Source organism: Babylonia areolata, chromosome 29 (assembly GCF_041734735.1).
Source record: "Babylonia areolata isolate BAREFJ2019XMU chromosome 29, ASM4173473v1, whole genome shotgun sequence".
In the NCBI taxonomy this organism is placed as follows: Eukaryota; Metazoa; Mollusca; class Gastropoda; order Neogastropoda; family Buccinidae; genus Babylonia; species Babylonia areolata.
In genome coordinates this window covers 2549863-2564251 of record NC_134904.1, presented here as the reverse complement: position 1 = coordinate 2564251, position 14389 = coordinate 2549863, and the positions used below count along the sequence as shown (strand labels likewise).

Here is a 14389-nt window from a genome sequence, read left to right as displayed (position 1 = left end):
TTCTAAGCGCTTTCACGCAATAAACATTGTTTGTTTGTGGATGTGCAGAAAGACGGTACTGGGGGAGATAACTTCTAGAGCAGTTTTATTTCTGTGTGTGTTGCAAGTCAGCTGGTGTCCGTATCACTTGTTTTTCCATACGTTTACCACGAAAATGTCGCGGTTAAAGCAGCCAACAAACCAGAAACGACTGACAAACGTTGCCATTGTCCGGCTGAAAAAGGGTGGAAAGAGATTTGAAATAGCTTGCTATCCAAACAAGGTGACTTCATGGAGAAACAAAGTGTAAGTGAAAAAACCGAAACTGAACTGATTGAAGAGTTTTTAGACAGTCCTGTACTATATGCATCTGTCTGTAATTTTCATGTGCTCATTTATTATTCTAATATTCATAATGTGAGCAGATCCAGATATTTAAACCATCTTATTTATTTTGTGATTGGTAATTAGATGAATGATGTGTGTGTGCGTGTGCGTGTGTGTGTGTTCATTCGTTCTTTTTCTTAACGTCGATCCACATTTGTGATTTTAGACGATTTTAATCCATTATCTCCCCCACTCCACCCATGCCTTAAATCATCACAACTTTCCCTGTTCCTCTCTCCTCAGTTAGCATAAAAATAAGAAATAAAATTTAAAAAAACGGAAGAAGAATTTAAACGAAATAAAGTAAACTAACTAGTCAACCAGTAGAATCACAACAAAAAGCCAGTTGGGCTCCAAATCAAACTCTGAACTATTTCAAATACATTTTGATTATCATATAAGACATTTCTAATGGAAGCAGATGGAACTGCAGATTTTGTAAAGGACATAGGTAAATATGGTTTTAACTGTTCACATTTATAGATGATATGCACGGGGTAATTTCATTGCTGCAAATGCAAGTCATATTTGAAGTATATTTTGTTTTTATGGCATCCAGTCGTAGTCTGTATATTAGACTGGTGAGCCTTCTGCTACTATGATGTTCTTTTGTTTTAAAAGAAAACGTGATCATTTATTCGCGAGCTATTGTCAGTATTTTCTCTGTCGGGATCAGACTCCTGTTTTAGTTTATTCTTGACATGGTTCCAGCAAGTTTTCTCCAGCAGAGAATAACCTTGTAAAGAATATGGAATACAAATTACTATGGCACTGTAAATGTTCATTGCGCCTTTTTTCGCACAACGATCCACCCGCTCATTTCCCACGATCCTTTCGTGAGAAGGGATCCAACAAAAATTAATCTTTGTACTCACGGATGGTCAAAACATGAATTATGTGATAAATTTTTGTTATGAGTTCTCCTCTTGTCTTCAGATTAAAAGATTTTAATGCTTGTAATACAGATTTAGAATCGACACAAAATAACACTTGAAATATGGTAATGTGAAGATCTAGTAAGTGATTTAATCCCATTAATATAGCCATAAGTTCTGCTGTGAATATTGAAAAATCTTTACCGATATGATAGTATTTCTCTACTTTAAATGACGGAATAATAAATGCTGCCCCTGCCTGATTGTTATCAAGTACTGAACCATCTGTATATACTTTAACAGTTTAAGGTGATTTGGGTAATTTTCTTGAATGTGAGATTTAACAAAAGCAGGGAGAGCAGGGCCTTCATCTATCTTTAAATCCAGGTAATTAATGTGTGTGTGTGTGTGTGTGTGTGTGTGTGTGTGTGTGTGTGTGTGTACTTTTTTCCCCATCACACAGAGAGACTGATATTGATGAAGTTCTGCAGACTCCTGCAGTATTCATGAATGTCTCAAAAGGTGAATTTGCCAAGGAAGATGAACTTGTCAAGGTGTTTGGCACAGGTGATCAGAAAGAAGTATGCTTACAGGTAAGGCAGACTGTCAGTCCTCATCACAATATAAACTTTGTATGTATTTCCTCTCTGTCTTTTATAATAATTAATATAAGACCTTTTCTACCTTTTCCATAATGTCTGATCTCTGTCTGTCTCTCTGTCTGTTTCTTTGTCTGTGTCTTTCTGACTCTCTTTCTTTATTATGATTATTTAGGAATAACATTTGATTGGAAAATACATACTGATGCTAACACACAGTCACACACACACACACACACACACACACACACACACACACACACACACACACACACACACACTCAGAAATATGATCATAGAGAGAGGATTTAGAGATGCTGCATGTTGTAATGTAAAGTTACTACAGGTCTAGAGATGTCAAAACTTGAAACAAGTATAAAATAATTATACACAGCAAGCAAAAGTTTATACTAAGCTTTCTTTCTTTCTTTTTTTCTTTTCTTTTTTTAAAATTTTTTTATTCTCCTTTTTTTTAATATTAAGAATACTTCATTATTATGTGCTCAAACAGAGGGGCTTCCATGAAATATTTTTAAAAATCTCATTGTGCAGAGCTTCTAGTGTCTTAGTTCCCTTCATGTTTATATATATATATATATATATATATATATATATATATATGTGTGTGTGTGTGTGTGTGTGTGTGTGTGTGTGTATAATTATATATTATATGCATGTGCAAGATGACATGCACACACTGAAGATCCCTTATTCCATGTCCGTTCTGTGCATCAAGGAAATACTGAATGTGTCCAACCAATAAATGAAACAGCCAAAATAGGGTATTGCTTCCCAGACTGCAGGGTAAAGCATATAATGATATATATAAAACTTCTAAAGACCATTTATAGGACAAACAAACATGTGAGAATGCAGTCCACAAATGTTGAATCAGATGACTTTCCATTTCATGTTCACAGAAACAAAAGCCAAAATTCTTTTAACAGTGTACAATCTATTTTCAATTTGCCAGATCCTTGCCAAAGGAGAGTTGCAGGTGACACAAAAAGAAAGGGAGGCCCAGCTGGAGTCCATGTTCCGTGACATCGCCACCATTGTGGCTGACAAATGCGTTAACCCCGACACCAACCGACCCTACCCTGTCACCATGATCGAGAAAGCCATGCGAGACCTGCACTTCTCCATTAAACCCAACAAAAACAGCAAACAGCAGGTAGGGTTGAGTTTAATGACCTGTTGGCTTTCGGCCTTAACTAAGGTCAGGTTTTTCTGTGCTGGGGTCCTGGTGTTGTGAAGGCTTTCTAGTTTCTTATCAGAGGGGTTGGAGTCCTGGAAACAATAGGGGAGCTGTTGGAGATTGTGTGTTGGCATTGATTTGCCTTAAGTTTTATTCAGTGGTGTGCACACTGGTGGGAAGCTCTAAATCACTGTCTTTGTTTACGCATACCCAGATTCAAACACTTGACTGTTGGCCGCCATTCTTTCTCTGTTTCTGGACCTTGTGATTGGAATGAACTTCCTCTTTCGCTTCGTCAAGTCTCCACACTCAGCTCTTTCAAGTCTGGCCTTAAAACCCACCTCTTCCCTAAATAGCCTCCCTTGCCTGCCCTTCCTTGTCTTTAGTTTCTACAGTTTTCGAGTTATGCATGCGTGTGAATGACTGGTGCAAAAGCACTTTGATTTGTCTCTGCACAAGATCCAGCACTATATAAATACCATTATTATTATTATTATGTCTTTTTCTTGACTAGTTCTGATGAAAGGTCCCAATGCCCTTTCAAGCCCTAGGGGCAGTGAAATCATTACCACTGTGTGTAGGGCTCAGCGTAAGAAGGTGAAGCCCATTTCTCTCCTTCCACTGCTTTTAACCTTCCTCAACTGAAGATGGTTCCATTCACATTTGGGTTGAATGAGGAAAATGTAAAGTGCCTTTCCTGAGTGGTGAATTTTTTGTTTGTTTTGTTTTGTTTTTGTTTTTTGTTTTCGTGGAGATCAAACATGAACTGAACGTAACCTGACCTTGGCTGCCGCCCCAGTTTGTGGGCGATGGCATACCACTTGGGTTTGGGTCACAGACAGTTATCTTACTGACTGATTGGTGGATTTATTGATTGAATATTTTCTCTCTCATTTTTTAAGTCTTCAAAAACGTGATGTCTGCTGCGAGTCATCTTCTGCTGTAAACAGCATAATTTGATTCTTAGCCGTATGAAGAGCACAGGAACAGGAGTCATGATGGCTGCCAGAAAAAGAAGGCGCTAGCCAGCGGAACAAAGGGGAGGTTACCTACTTCCTGGAGGTTATCGACCGTAGTTGCTTTCGTTTTCTCCGCATAGGCAGATAGTAGTTTGCACAGGACAGGAATGTCAGACCCCTGCCGGAGTCTGCACTAGTTGGGTGGTAAGAATGTTATTTAAACGTAATTTTTGATAGAAAATTTCCTTTTGGTGTCATGTTTGACCCAGTGGCCTTCCTAAACCAATCCTCTAAGGAACTGTTAAGGGGTGGAGACAGGAGAGGAAAGAACTGACATCATTACAGGAAGGACGGGAAAACTATTTGGCAACAGACCTGGAGGAATCTGGTGAACAGTTCCTCTGTGCAGTGCCCCAGTGACTCTTCACAGAGTTAGGAGAGAAGTGCATGGCTTTATTTCATATGTATTTTTTAATGATTTTTTTCTGGAGGGCTGGATGTAAAAAAGTTATTGATTCGTTCCATTGTTGTTTTATTCATTCATCTGATTACTTTGTTTATTCATTCAGTTATAAATCAGTATGTATGTTTGACTTTGTGGTTTCCAGGCGCTGGAAGCTAGTCATAAATCAATATGTATGTTTGACTTTGTGGTTTCCAGGCGCTGGAAGCTAGTTATAAATCAATATGTATGTTTGACTTTGTGGTTTCCAGGCGCTGGAAGCTAGTCATAAATCAATATGTATGTTTGACTTTGTGGTTTCCAGGCGCTGGAAGCTAGTCATAAATCAATATGTATGTTTGACTTTGTGGTTTCCAGGCGCTGGAAGCTAGTTATAAATCAATATGTATGTTTGACTTTGTGGTTTCCAGGCGCTGGAAGCTATCAGACAGTTGAGAGAGAATGAGGGGCTGAAGATTCAGAGGGCGTACATGAGATTACGTGTGGCTGCTCCAGGTCAGTATAAACCAGTCATTCAATCACTTTTGTGTCCGAAACACTCAGTGTACAGAAATTTGCCTTCAGTTTGTCATAGAGAAAAGAAAAAAAAGTTAGAATCAATTTTTAAGAAATAACGATAATAAATCTTTCACAAAATCATATCATCATCAAAGTAAATAGTATTTAAAAATAGCATATAGAAGCCACGAGCACAAATGCCAAACAGAATTTCTATCAGTTTTATTATATGGTATATCGGCCAGATGTTGCTATTTCTATTTCCTTTTTTTTTCTTTGGATGTATTATCATATACCACTCCTAAAACTGATTATTATACTTTCTTGTGTATACTGCATTTTTTTTGTTGACTGCACTTTTCTTTTATGTATTTAGTATGTTAATTGATAGGTTTATGGAGTTTGAGAAAAGGGATTGTAATCCCATGATTTCTTGCAATCCCACGATTTCTCTCAAAGTGGCACCCCCATAATTTCTCACAATGTGTGAGAAATCGTGGGAAGTCTCCCTTATTTTTATCAAAAATATTTCCTTTGTCATCGGAGTTGGGTTCTTGTCTTTTCCCAATGCAAATCTAAGAGAAAAATGAGAGAGAGAAAAAGAAAGGAGAAATGGAGGTGGGGAGGGGGGGGGGAGGGGGGGGGAGGGAGGCAACGACAATGAAATTGATAATGATGACAGTGGAGTTGGCGAAGACATCAACAATAGATGGTGAAAGTGATGCACAGTACTGGTTTAAAAAAAATGTGTGAATGTACGTGTATGTCATGTGTGACTGTATGTGTATGTCAGTGAGTGTGTGTGTGTGTGTGTGTGTGTGTGTGTGTGTGTGTGTGTGTGTGTTTCCTTTTGTGTGTTTACTTTGCTGGTTGATTTGTACTTTTCTTTCACTCTGTTTTAAAGATAGTATTTTCATGTTCTGAGTGTCTTCTATGAAACTGATAATCTATTTTAGTATTTAAGTGCAGTCTTGCATACGAAAGGATGCTGACATGTGAACAAATAAGCAAGCACGAAATGAAGAACATTCTAAATAAATGTGGCAGAAAAGGTTGCATCAAAACAAACATCAAAACTATTTGGTCCAGTTTTCACACTCCCTATTTGAAGGTAATACATTGTAAAACATCTTTTTTTTTCTATCATGTTTATGTAGATAGTTGAATCATTTTGGTGTTATTGCCAAAGATTCAGGAAAGATTTGGTTCAAGTCTTATCATATTATATCATATTATAATATATCATACTATATTACATTTTATTTATGTTTGACTTATACACATTGCCATAATTTTGCTGTTTGCTTCTGATTCCAATGTTGAATTTGAGGTCAGTGTGTTGCAGTGATCCATCTTATGTGAAGTACAATAAATAGTTGTGTTTCAGTGTCATTACTGTTGATGTCTTCACTAACACTACTGTCATCATCAGTGTCATTGTTGTCATCGCCCCTCTTTCTCTTTTCCTCTCTTTCATTTTTCTCTAAGATTTGCATTGGGAAAAGACAAGAAACCAGCGCCAATGATAAAGGAAATATTTTTTATCAAAATAAGGGGGACTTTCCTCGATTTCTCACACATTGTGAGAAATCGTGGGGGCACTCCCCACAATTTCTTGCAATTGAGAGAAAACGTGGGAGAGGAACGCCCACCATTTCTCGCAATCCCACAATTTCTTTCAAAGTGAGAGAAATCATGGGATTGTGAGAAAACGTGGGTTTATAGGGATCATGAATATTATCAATTTGATAGCACATCTTATAGAGTTTTATGAAATAGATTACCTAATACTGTTTTGTGTTGCAGCACGTGATGGGAAAAAAGTGAGAGAAAGTGTGAAGAAACTGGCCACTAAAGTTGAGGAAGAAGAGTTTGATGAACATCTGGAAATGGTGAGTTGCTCATCAGATGTTGACAAAAATGAAATGGTTGGGGTGGGGGGTGGGCATTCTTCAAAACAAAGCAAAAAGGACATGTTTCTTGCAAGTGTTTTTTTTTTTTTCTTGTTCAGTTGGTGGTTTATGTGTTTTTGTTGATATCCATTGTTGTTTTCTTTCTGTGTTTGAGTGAAAATCCTGTTCATGTTATCCCATTTTTGACAGAACCAAATATTATGTTCTCTTTCCTTCTCTGTCTCTCTCTTTTCTGTCTCTTCCTCCTATTACCCCCCTCTCTCTGTCTGTGAACTGTGCATGTCTTTATTTCATATGTGTTTTTTATGTTTTTTTTCTTTTTGCCCAGAGGACTGCACGTAAAAAAAGAAGAAAAGAGAAATAAGGCTTACTGGTAGTTTACCACCACATTGAAATAGAATTTGTTTCTCTCTCTCTTTCTCCCTCTCTTTGGATCTCTGTCTCTCTGTTTCTCTCTCTCTGTCTCTGACTCTGCCTCTCTGTGGATAATCGTTTTAGAAGGACCAGAAAACAATCTTGCTCATTACAACTGATAGAGGGATGAATAAAAAAAAAAGAAGAAAAACCTTCATTTGATTAATTCAACCTGTACCCTACTTTTGGTAACATATGACGAAAACAGCACTTTACATTCACTGTACAAAAATTGAACGCTGGCCATTAAGGAGAAGCGTGAGCAAAGGAAGCAGGGCTCAACTTCTGGAGACATTTTCACTTGCAACACATGTGGGAAGTGCTGCGCATCCAGAATCGGCCTCTTCTCCCATATGAGGACACACACCGACAGATAAGCCTGCCTGCCTACTCATCCGTTGGACCGACGGGAGACTCCATCATCACAAAAATGCGAACTGATAAGTAGAAAATTGCATGGTTCACTGATTAATTGATATCTGTTTTCTTGTCTTTTTTTTCAGGTTGTGTTGGTGGATCCTGGCTGTTACAGGGAACTGGATGAGTTGGTGCAGACAGAAACTCGCGGCAAAGGAAAGATTGAGGTCCTCAGTCTGAAACATGTTCATGAGGGAGAAGAAACCCTGGAATAAATTTGAACTCTTTATTTTTATTTTATTTTTTTTGTATAGAAATACTTGTTTGTTGTTTATTTTAGTTGTCATTGTTAGTTGTATATTGGGCAATGGTGTGAATGTGTGTTACATGTGTGAGTGAGTGTTGTGTTTGCGTCTGTGTGTTTATGTGTGTGTGTGTGCACATGCGTGTGTATACATGAGTACTGCATGTGTTCTTAGATCTGTTTACAGACCTAATGTGTGTGTACATACATGTGACTGAAGCCCGACTGACTGACACAGAAAACAAACGACCAGCGCCAAAAGGCAGCTGTCAGTCGGCTCTACCCAGGTGGGCAGCCTGCTGTATGAGTGACTCCATGTTTGTACAGTGCTCAGAGTGTAGTCTCTGAATAAAGGTTTTATATAAGTATCGTTATGATAAGCTTCCAGTCATGCTTTCAAGACTGTGGGACAAGGTGTGTGCTTGTCCTGCTGTGCTGATATCTGTTACCTCTTGACATCAAGGCCTTAGCTTGTGACCTAAATTAAGTGATTGATGGAACCATTCTGATGTCAAAATGTGATAATAGTTTTGTTTGTTTGGGATTTTGTTTGATTTTTGTTGTTTTTGATGAATTGCTAAAACCCTGCTTACTAAAAAAAAGTCATGCTATCTATAGACCACTCAAGGTTTAAAAGATAATGAATCTGTCCCCCTTTTTTTTCTTTTTTTACTGTCACATTTTCTGTGCTGTTTCAATGGCATTACTCCCACACTGCTCATTCAGAGTCCCCCATATACACCCACACCTGGGTTTGTCAGCAGTCCACAGGGAACCATTGATGTTAAATCACCAGGATACCACACACCAAAGAAGACCCTGCACTGCTGCTGAGCCACTTCGGTGGTGATCAGTAGCGCCAGTGCAGATTTTAATGTACTTAGGGCACCACTTACTATGGCCCCTACTGACAACAATGATAGCATGGTTGTGGAGACTGCCACCACATCCCCCCAACAACAGTCTCCCCATGAATCTGCAGACACCAAAGACCTTGACAGGACTCACCCCAAGCACGGAAGTCTCAGAAAGAAACATACCAACAAAATACCAATAAAAACACTACAAAGTGTAAAGTTGTACATTTCTCATGGACATTATGATATAGACAAGTACTTTTTTTTTAAACCAGAAAATACCATTTTCAAACAAGAACAACAAAAAACAAAGAAAAAAAGAACAGAAAACACATCCCCAGGAGGTTTGCATTTTTTGTGCTCAGTTGATTAGTTTGATGTGTATGCAGTATTGTCTAAATGTTCATTTTTTTGTGCTTAGTTTGATATATAGGCAATATTGTCTTAATGTTTGGGTGTTGGTTGTTTTTAACCTTTTTGCCATTCAGCAGATATGCTGATTTGTTATGGTATATACTGCTTTGTTGTTGTCAGATGGAACTGAAATCAAATGGCTGTTTTAATTCATAACATTATAACCACCCAATGCTTTTTTCTTTTCTTTTTGCGACATTATCATGTAGTTGTCAAATAGAACAACACAGCAACCCTTCTTTTTGCGTAAGTGGGCTACAATCCCTTTTCACTTGTTTTTACAGTTAGGTGGGTTTTTATCAGTGAGATCTTTTTTCTCTCAAAATTATATAAACATTCTTCTGTTGAGTGCCAGCTACAACCAGAAATGATAAGATAGTAAACAGACAAAAATCAGATTTTTATGTGCATCATATGTCTTCTTCATTGGTTAGAAGAAACAAAATATGGAAATGTATATATCGATACCTTTTTTCTTTCTTTTTTTGTGACTTTCTTCTTTTACACATCCACCTTTATAATTTCCTCTCAGAATAGAAACCTGACATCCTGGCTGACACCTTTTAGTGGAGTTGGAGGAGTGGGGGCCACACAGCTAATCTGTAGATCCATCAATGGCCATAGTAAAAAAAACAACAAAAACAATAGTTAAATGATAATACAGTGTGTTACAATTAATATGATATATTAGAATACAGTGTGTTTCTGTACAGTGTGTGAAAATGTATAACATGTTGAGCTATGCTAGTGCCGTACCACCTCTGCTTCTGCATGCATATAATTATACAGGTGTTGTTGACGAAGATGTCTGCAGGGCTGTTCATATGTTGAGCTGGGAGACCAGACATGTCACTTGCTGTCTCTGACACATTGGCTGCTGCCAGGATTGAACAGTCTCCGCCTTTTATCTATGAGGTGTTGCTGGGATTTGAACCCAGGGTTTTACGCACCTTTAGCTTTGAAGACAGACTCACAAACAATGCCCATCAGTGCCTTTAACCAAAATAAAAGCATTTTTAAAAACAGTGAACTTTTGCCTGATGAACAGAAAAAAATAACTTGCTAATTGTTTCCTGAAAAGAATACATGTATTTTGGACAAAATACAGAACTTGAAACAAACACTGAAAAAAAAAGATTGTCTTGTTGAACCCCTTGCTGTCTTGCAGGAAGGTTCTGTAATCAGATCCTTAAATCAGTGTGCTGTGTTTGTGCAGATGTTTTGTTTCTGTGTGTTCTTGAACCTAAGAACTTGGCTTCTTTACTTGAATACCTGTTTTTACTCAGTGTCATTTTTTTCATGTTTTTTTTTAATGATTTTTTTATCCAATATGAAGTGCATTAACTGAATGTCTCCTTGAACTCAGAACTTGGCTTTGTAAAAACACTGGCTTGATTACACGTACCATGACCCAGTGGTGCAGACTCTGGCAGGGGTCTGATTCCTGTCCAGTGCAAAATACACAAGTCCAACCACGTGGAGAACTCCAAGGAAGCTGCTGCATTTGTTATTGAACTGAATTATATTCATCAACTCTTATGAATGCAAGCTTACTGTTTTGTAGTAGCTGTTGTTTCATTGGAAAGAGGTAATATTCCATGCTGAAAAAAAAGGGTTTTGTTATTTTTTCTGAAGGGGAGGGGGGTGTTGAGGTGTGTGTGTGGGGGGTGGGGGTGGGGGGGGGGATTCACATGCTCTGTGCTCTTAGGCAAGAATCAGAAGGAAAAAAAAGATCAAAGGGAAAGAAAACTTACTCAGATTCAATGTATGAGTGATTTGCCCTATTGGCATTATCATCTAGCTCACAGTTTACAGTTTGTTTGGTTTCTTCTTTTTTTCTTTTTTTTTCCACTAAAGTGGGCAGGATGGAAAGTGACATTTTTGTTCAAAGAACAAAATGTTTCAGCATGGATAATTATCCTTTTTTTACCCTGTTACATGATATAACTTTAAAACATGGCAGCGAGTTGTGCTCATACAGTCTGAAGCCCACTGTTGCAAAATCTGTTCATTTAAATATATTGTGCCAGAGAATCATGAGAGATCATTTAAAGATTGCAGACATTGGTCACCTTAGGCCAGGTCTGTGGAATCTGACTCCTCACTCAAACACACGCACACACACACACACACACACATGCAAGATGGGACCAGTACAGGTTAGCAGAAAATGCTGAAGATGAAACATTTTATCTGATATGTGGAGAATCACACAGTCCGCCAGGAAGCTACAATCCTATCAACATGTGACAAGAAGAATTTATTATTTTAAAAACTGACTTGGAGTACGTGAAAAAGTAACACATGAAAACATTCCAAATTCCAAACAAACATCAAAATGGTAAAACACAGATGACACAGCCATGAAAAGCAGAAAACATCCAATGATGTATTTATATTGTAATGCGAAACTGCAGGCCCTATCAAAAATCACCCTAAAAAAAAAGCAAGAAAAAAAAGAAGCATAATCACTCAGGAAAGTGATCAATTTTGCCAATGGAGGTTTACTATTTCTGCTGATATTATGGAACTTTTGGACATCTGCAGAAAATTTTGTCATATTTATTTCAGAAATTAGTGAAACAACTGTACACCAGTATTTGGATGATTTATGTCTTCTCAGGGAAAAAAAACAAAACAACAACAACACAAATCTGAGAAAGTGAAGCAGCATAACTTCCAACATTGAGTTTGGGCTTTTAGAGGCGTTTGATTGGCTGAGAGCGGACCGGGGCAAGACTGCTCGTCTTTTCACTGTTAGCCGCGCGAAATTTGGCCAAGCAGAGCAAACCGATAGGCCTAGTTTGCATCAGTTTGACATGGTAAGTATATGTAACACCAAACATGGAGTATAATACAAACTCCTCCTTTTGGGAGAACTTTTTGAACGACCACCCATCTATTTTGAATCTTTGGGGGTGGGGGGAGGATTTGCAGACATCTATCGCCCTCATGCTCATTCTTGGCACTCTCATCTGTCATCCAGACTGGGCATCGTCCCCTGTTACATCTTCATCAGACCCAAACTATTCACCCAAACCAATCTGATGTGAAGATGGTTAAAAGTCTGATGAGGCCTTCTTCCTCAACTCTTTGAAGAGTCATTTGGGCACCATACAGAAGAACATTACCAGATTCCCCCAGAGGTCTGTCGATTGTGTGTCAAAGGCTGGGTCTCTGCTAATTGTTTCCCTGTCCACAATGTTATAAATTCAAGGTCTAGGGCCACTGCTGGCCATTAAAAAAAAAAAAGAAAGAAAAAAAAAGAAATCTCACTCCAGGTTGTGGTTATTTTGTCAAGTTTCTTAATTTTGACACATTTGTGCATGGTTAGATGCCTGGACAGGTTTTCTACCATTGCTGACCACTGAGCATTCAAATTGCATTATCCTGTGACAGTAATGCATTAATAGGATTTCTTGACTGGATTTGATCATCAGCTGACCACTGCTTGCCAGGCACTGACACACACACACATGCACGCATGCACGCACACACACAAACACAGAGAAAGAGAGATAAGTATACAGAAACATGAATTTTGTTCACCACGTTGAGTGACAACTTCCATTCTTCATACATGCACACACACATGCACACACACACACATACACACAGTGGAAGAGAAAAAGAGAGACTGATTGACAACTGCAATGCTTCTCATGCTTCTCATACCTCAGACACACACACACACGCGCGCGCGCGCGAGTGTGCATGTACAATGGATAGAGAAAGATACATGTGGAAATAACTAGATGTTTCAACTACAATGCTTCTCATGCTTTCAGTGCCTCACATTCACACACATACTTGCACGTGTGTGCGCATGATGGAGAAAAAAGATTTATGTGGAGAGAAGTAAATTTTGTTCACTTTCCATTTTCCTCACTCTTCCAACAATACACAAGTACACACACACACACACACACACACACGAGAGAGAGAGAGGGGGGGGGGGTGGATGAGAAAGAAAGATACATGTGAAGAGAGACGATACTTAGTGACAACTGCAATGTTATGCCTCTGGCACACCCACACACATATACATTAGGAGAGAGAGAGATCTTTGTAGTGAAGAGTGAATTTTGTTCACCTCGTCAACTGACAACTCGCACACATGCACGCGCACTGACAGAGAGAAACACATTAACATTGGCATATTTTACTGTCCGTTCAGCATCAAAACCCGGCCTTTAAACAAGGGGGAAGGCAACTAAAAGAAAGAAATGTCAGGTTGGTTTGCTGGTAGAACTGATGCCGAATTTGCAGTTCAAAGGTGGTGGTGTGTTTGAATCACGCAGACACCAAATTTAAAATTAATATTTCCTTGACCATCTTGTTGTTCTGGTGTCACTGAGCTGTGTTTTTGATAGCCCCAGTCTCCTCCCTTATTTCCAGGATACTATCCCGATTACATCACTCGACTCGAGAGGGCGTCGGTTGGGGTCAGCCCGATACTCCCCCGTGTCAATACTCCCCCGGCTCGTTACTCCATCTCACAAAGATCCAAAAATAGGCAAATACACATGAGTGGAATGATGAATGTGTTACGTGTTCTCTTTTCACAACCGTCCGCCTTCAGAGTTGAGCAGTAGTACCCGACTTGTGTGTTGGGGCCCGCTGTTCGGTGTGGGCTTGCTGCCTCGTAGTGTGTGTGTGTGTGTGTGTGTGTGTGTGTGTGTGTGTGTGTGAAAGGTCCAGGGAACTGCTAAAACACACACACAACACACACACACACACGTGCATGCACACACATACAAACACACACTGTGACTCTCTCTCTCACTCTCTAGCTTGTTAGAGGAGTGGGAAGGGAGGTAACAGATGCATGGTTGTCGAGTTGCGTTTTGAGCTAATGAATTGATTTATCGCTTATCGATACACCAGTCAATATTTTTTTTTAAAACTGGGATGATAATGTTTGTTTATTCTCTTGTACGATGCGACATGTTTCCCCTTATTGACTTTATGGTTACTTGGCTGAAGGTAAAAATATTTCATAATTTTTACTCACGATGCTATGCCCCCCCCCCTCTCCCTCCCTCACACACACACACAATATGTGTATGTCTGCGCATGTGGTTTGCAAGTGAGCGTTGTGTATGTCCACTGTGATACGGAGCAGCAGTCTGGGACCCCCAGCTCAAAACTGAAGGACATCAGTCGAAAGGC

The 14389-nt window shown here is 38.9% G+C and overlaps 1 protein-coding gene across 1 annotated transcript; it reads left to right on the top strand.

Annotated features, from left to right (window-relative positions):
- Window positions 1-81: 81 nt before the first annotated feature.
- Window positions 82-10242, top strand: LOC143302229 (ribosome maturation protein SBDS-like). The gene is made up of 6 exons (XM_076616805.1): window positions 82-285; window positions 1705-1834; window positions 2814-3014; window positions 4871-4955; window positions 6765-6850; window positions 7789-10242. The coding sequence occupies exons 1-6, from the start codon at window positions 155-157 to the stop codon at window positions 7915-7917; spliced, it is 762 nt and encodes a 253-aa protein (XP_076472920.1). The 5' UTR covers window positions 82-154; the 3' UTR covers window positions 7918-10242.
- Window positions 10243-14389: the final 4147 nt, after the last annotated feature.

Excerpts from the sequence above, each read along its gene's own strand:
- LOC143302229 (XM_076616805.1), top strand. The coding sequence starts at position 155 with ATGTCGCGGTTAAAGCAGCCAACAAACCAGAAACGACTGACAAACGTT. Across the intron at positions 3,015-4,870 it reads ACAAAAACAGCAAACAGCAG|GCGCTGGAAGCTATCAGACA; the intron begins GTAGGGTTGAGT and ends TGTGGTTTCCAG. Across the intron at positions 6,851-7,788 it reads TTGATGAACATCTGGAAATG|GTTGTGTTGGTGGATCCTGG; the intron begins GTGAGTTGCTCA and ends CTTTTTTTTCAG.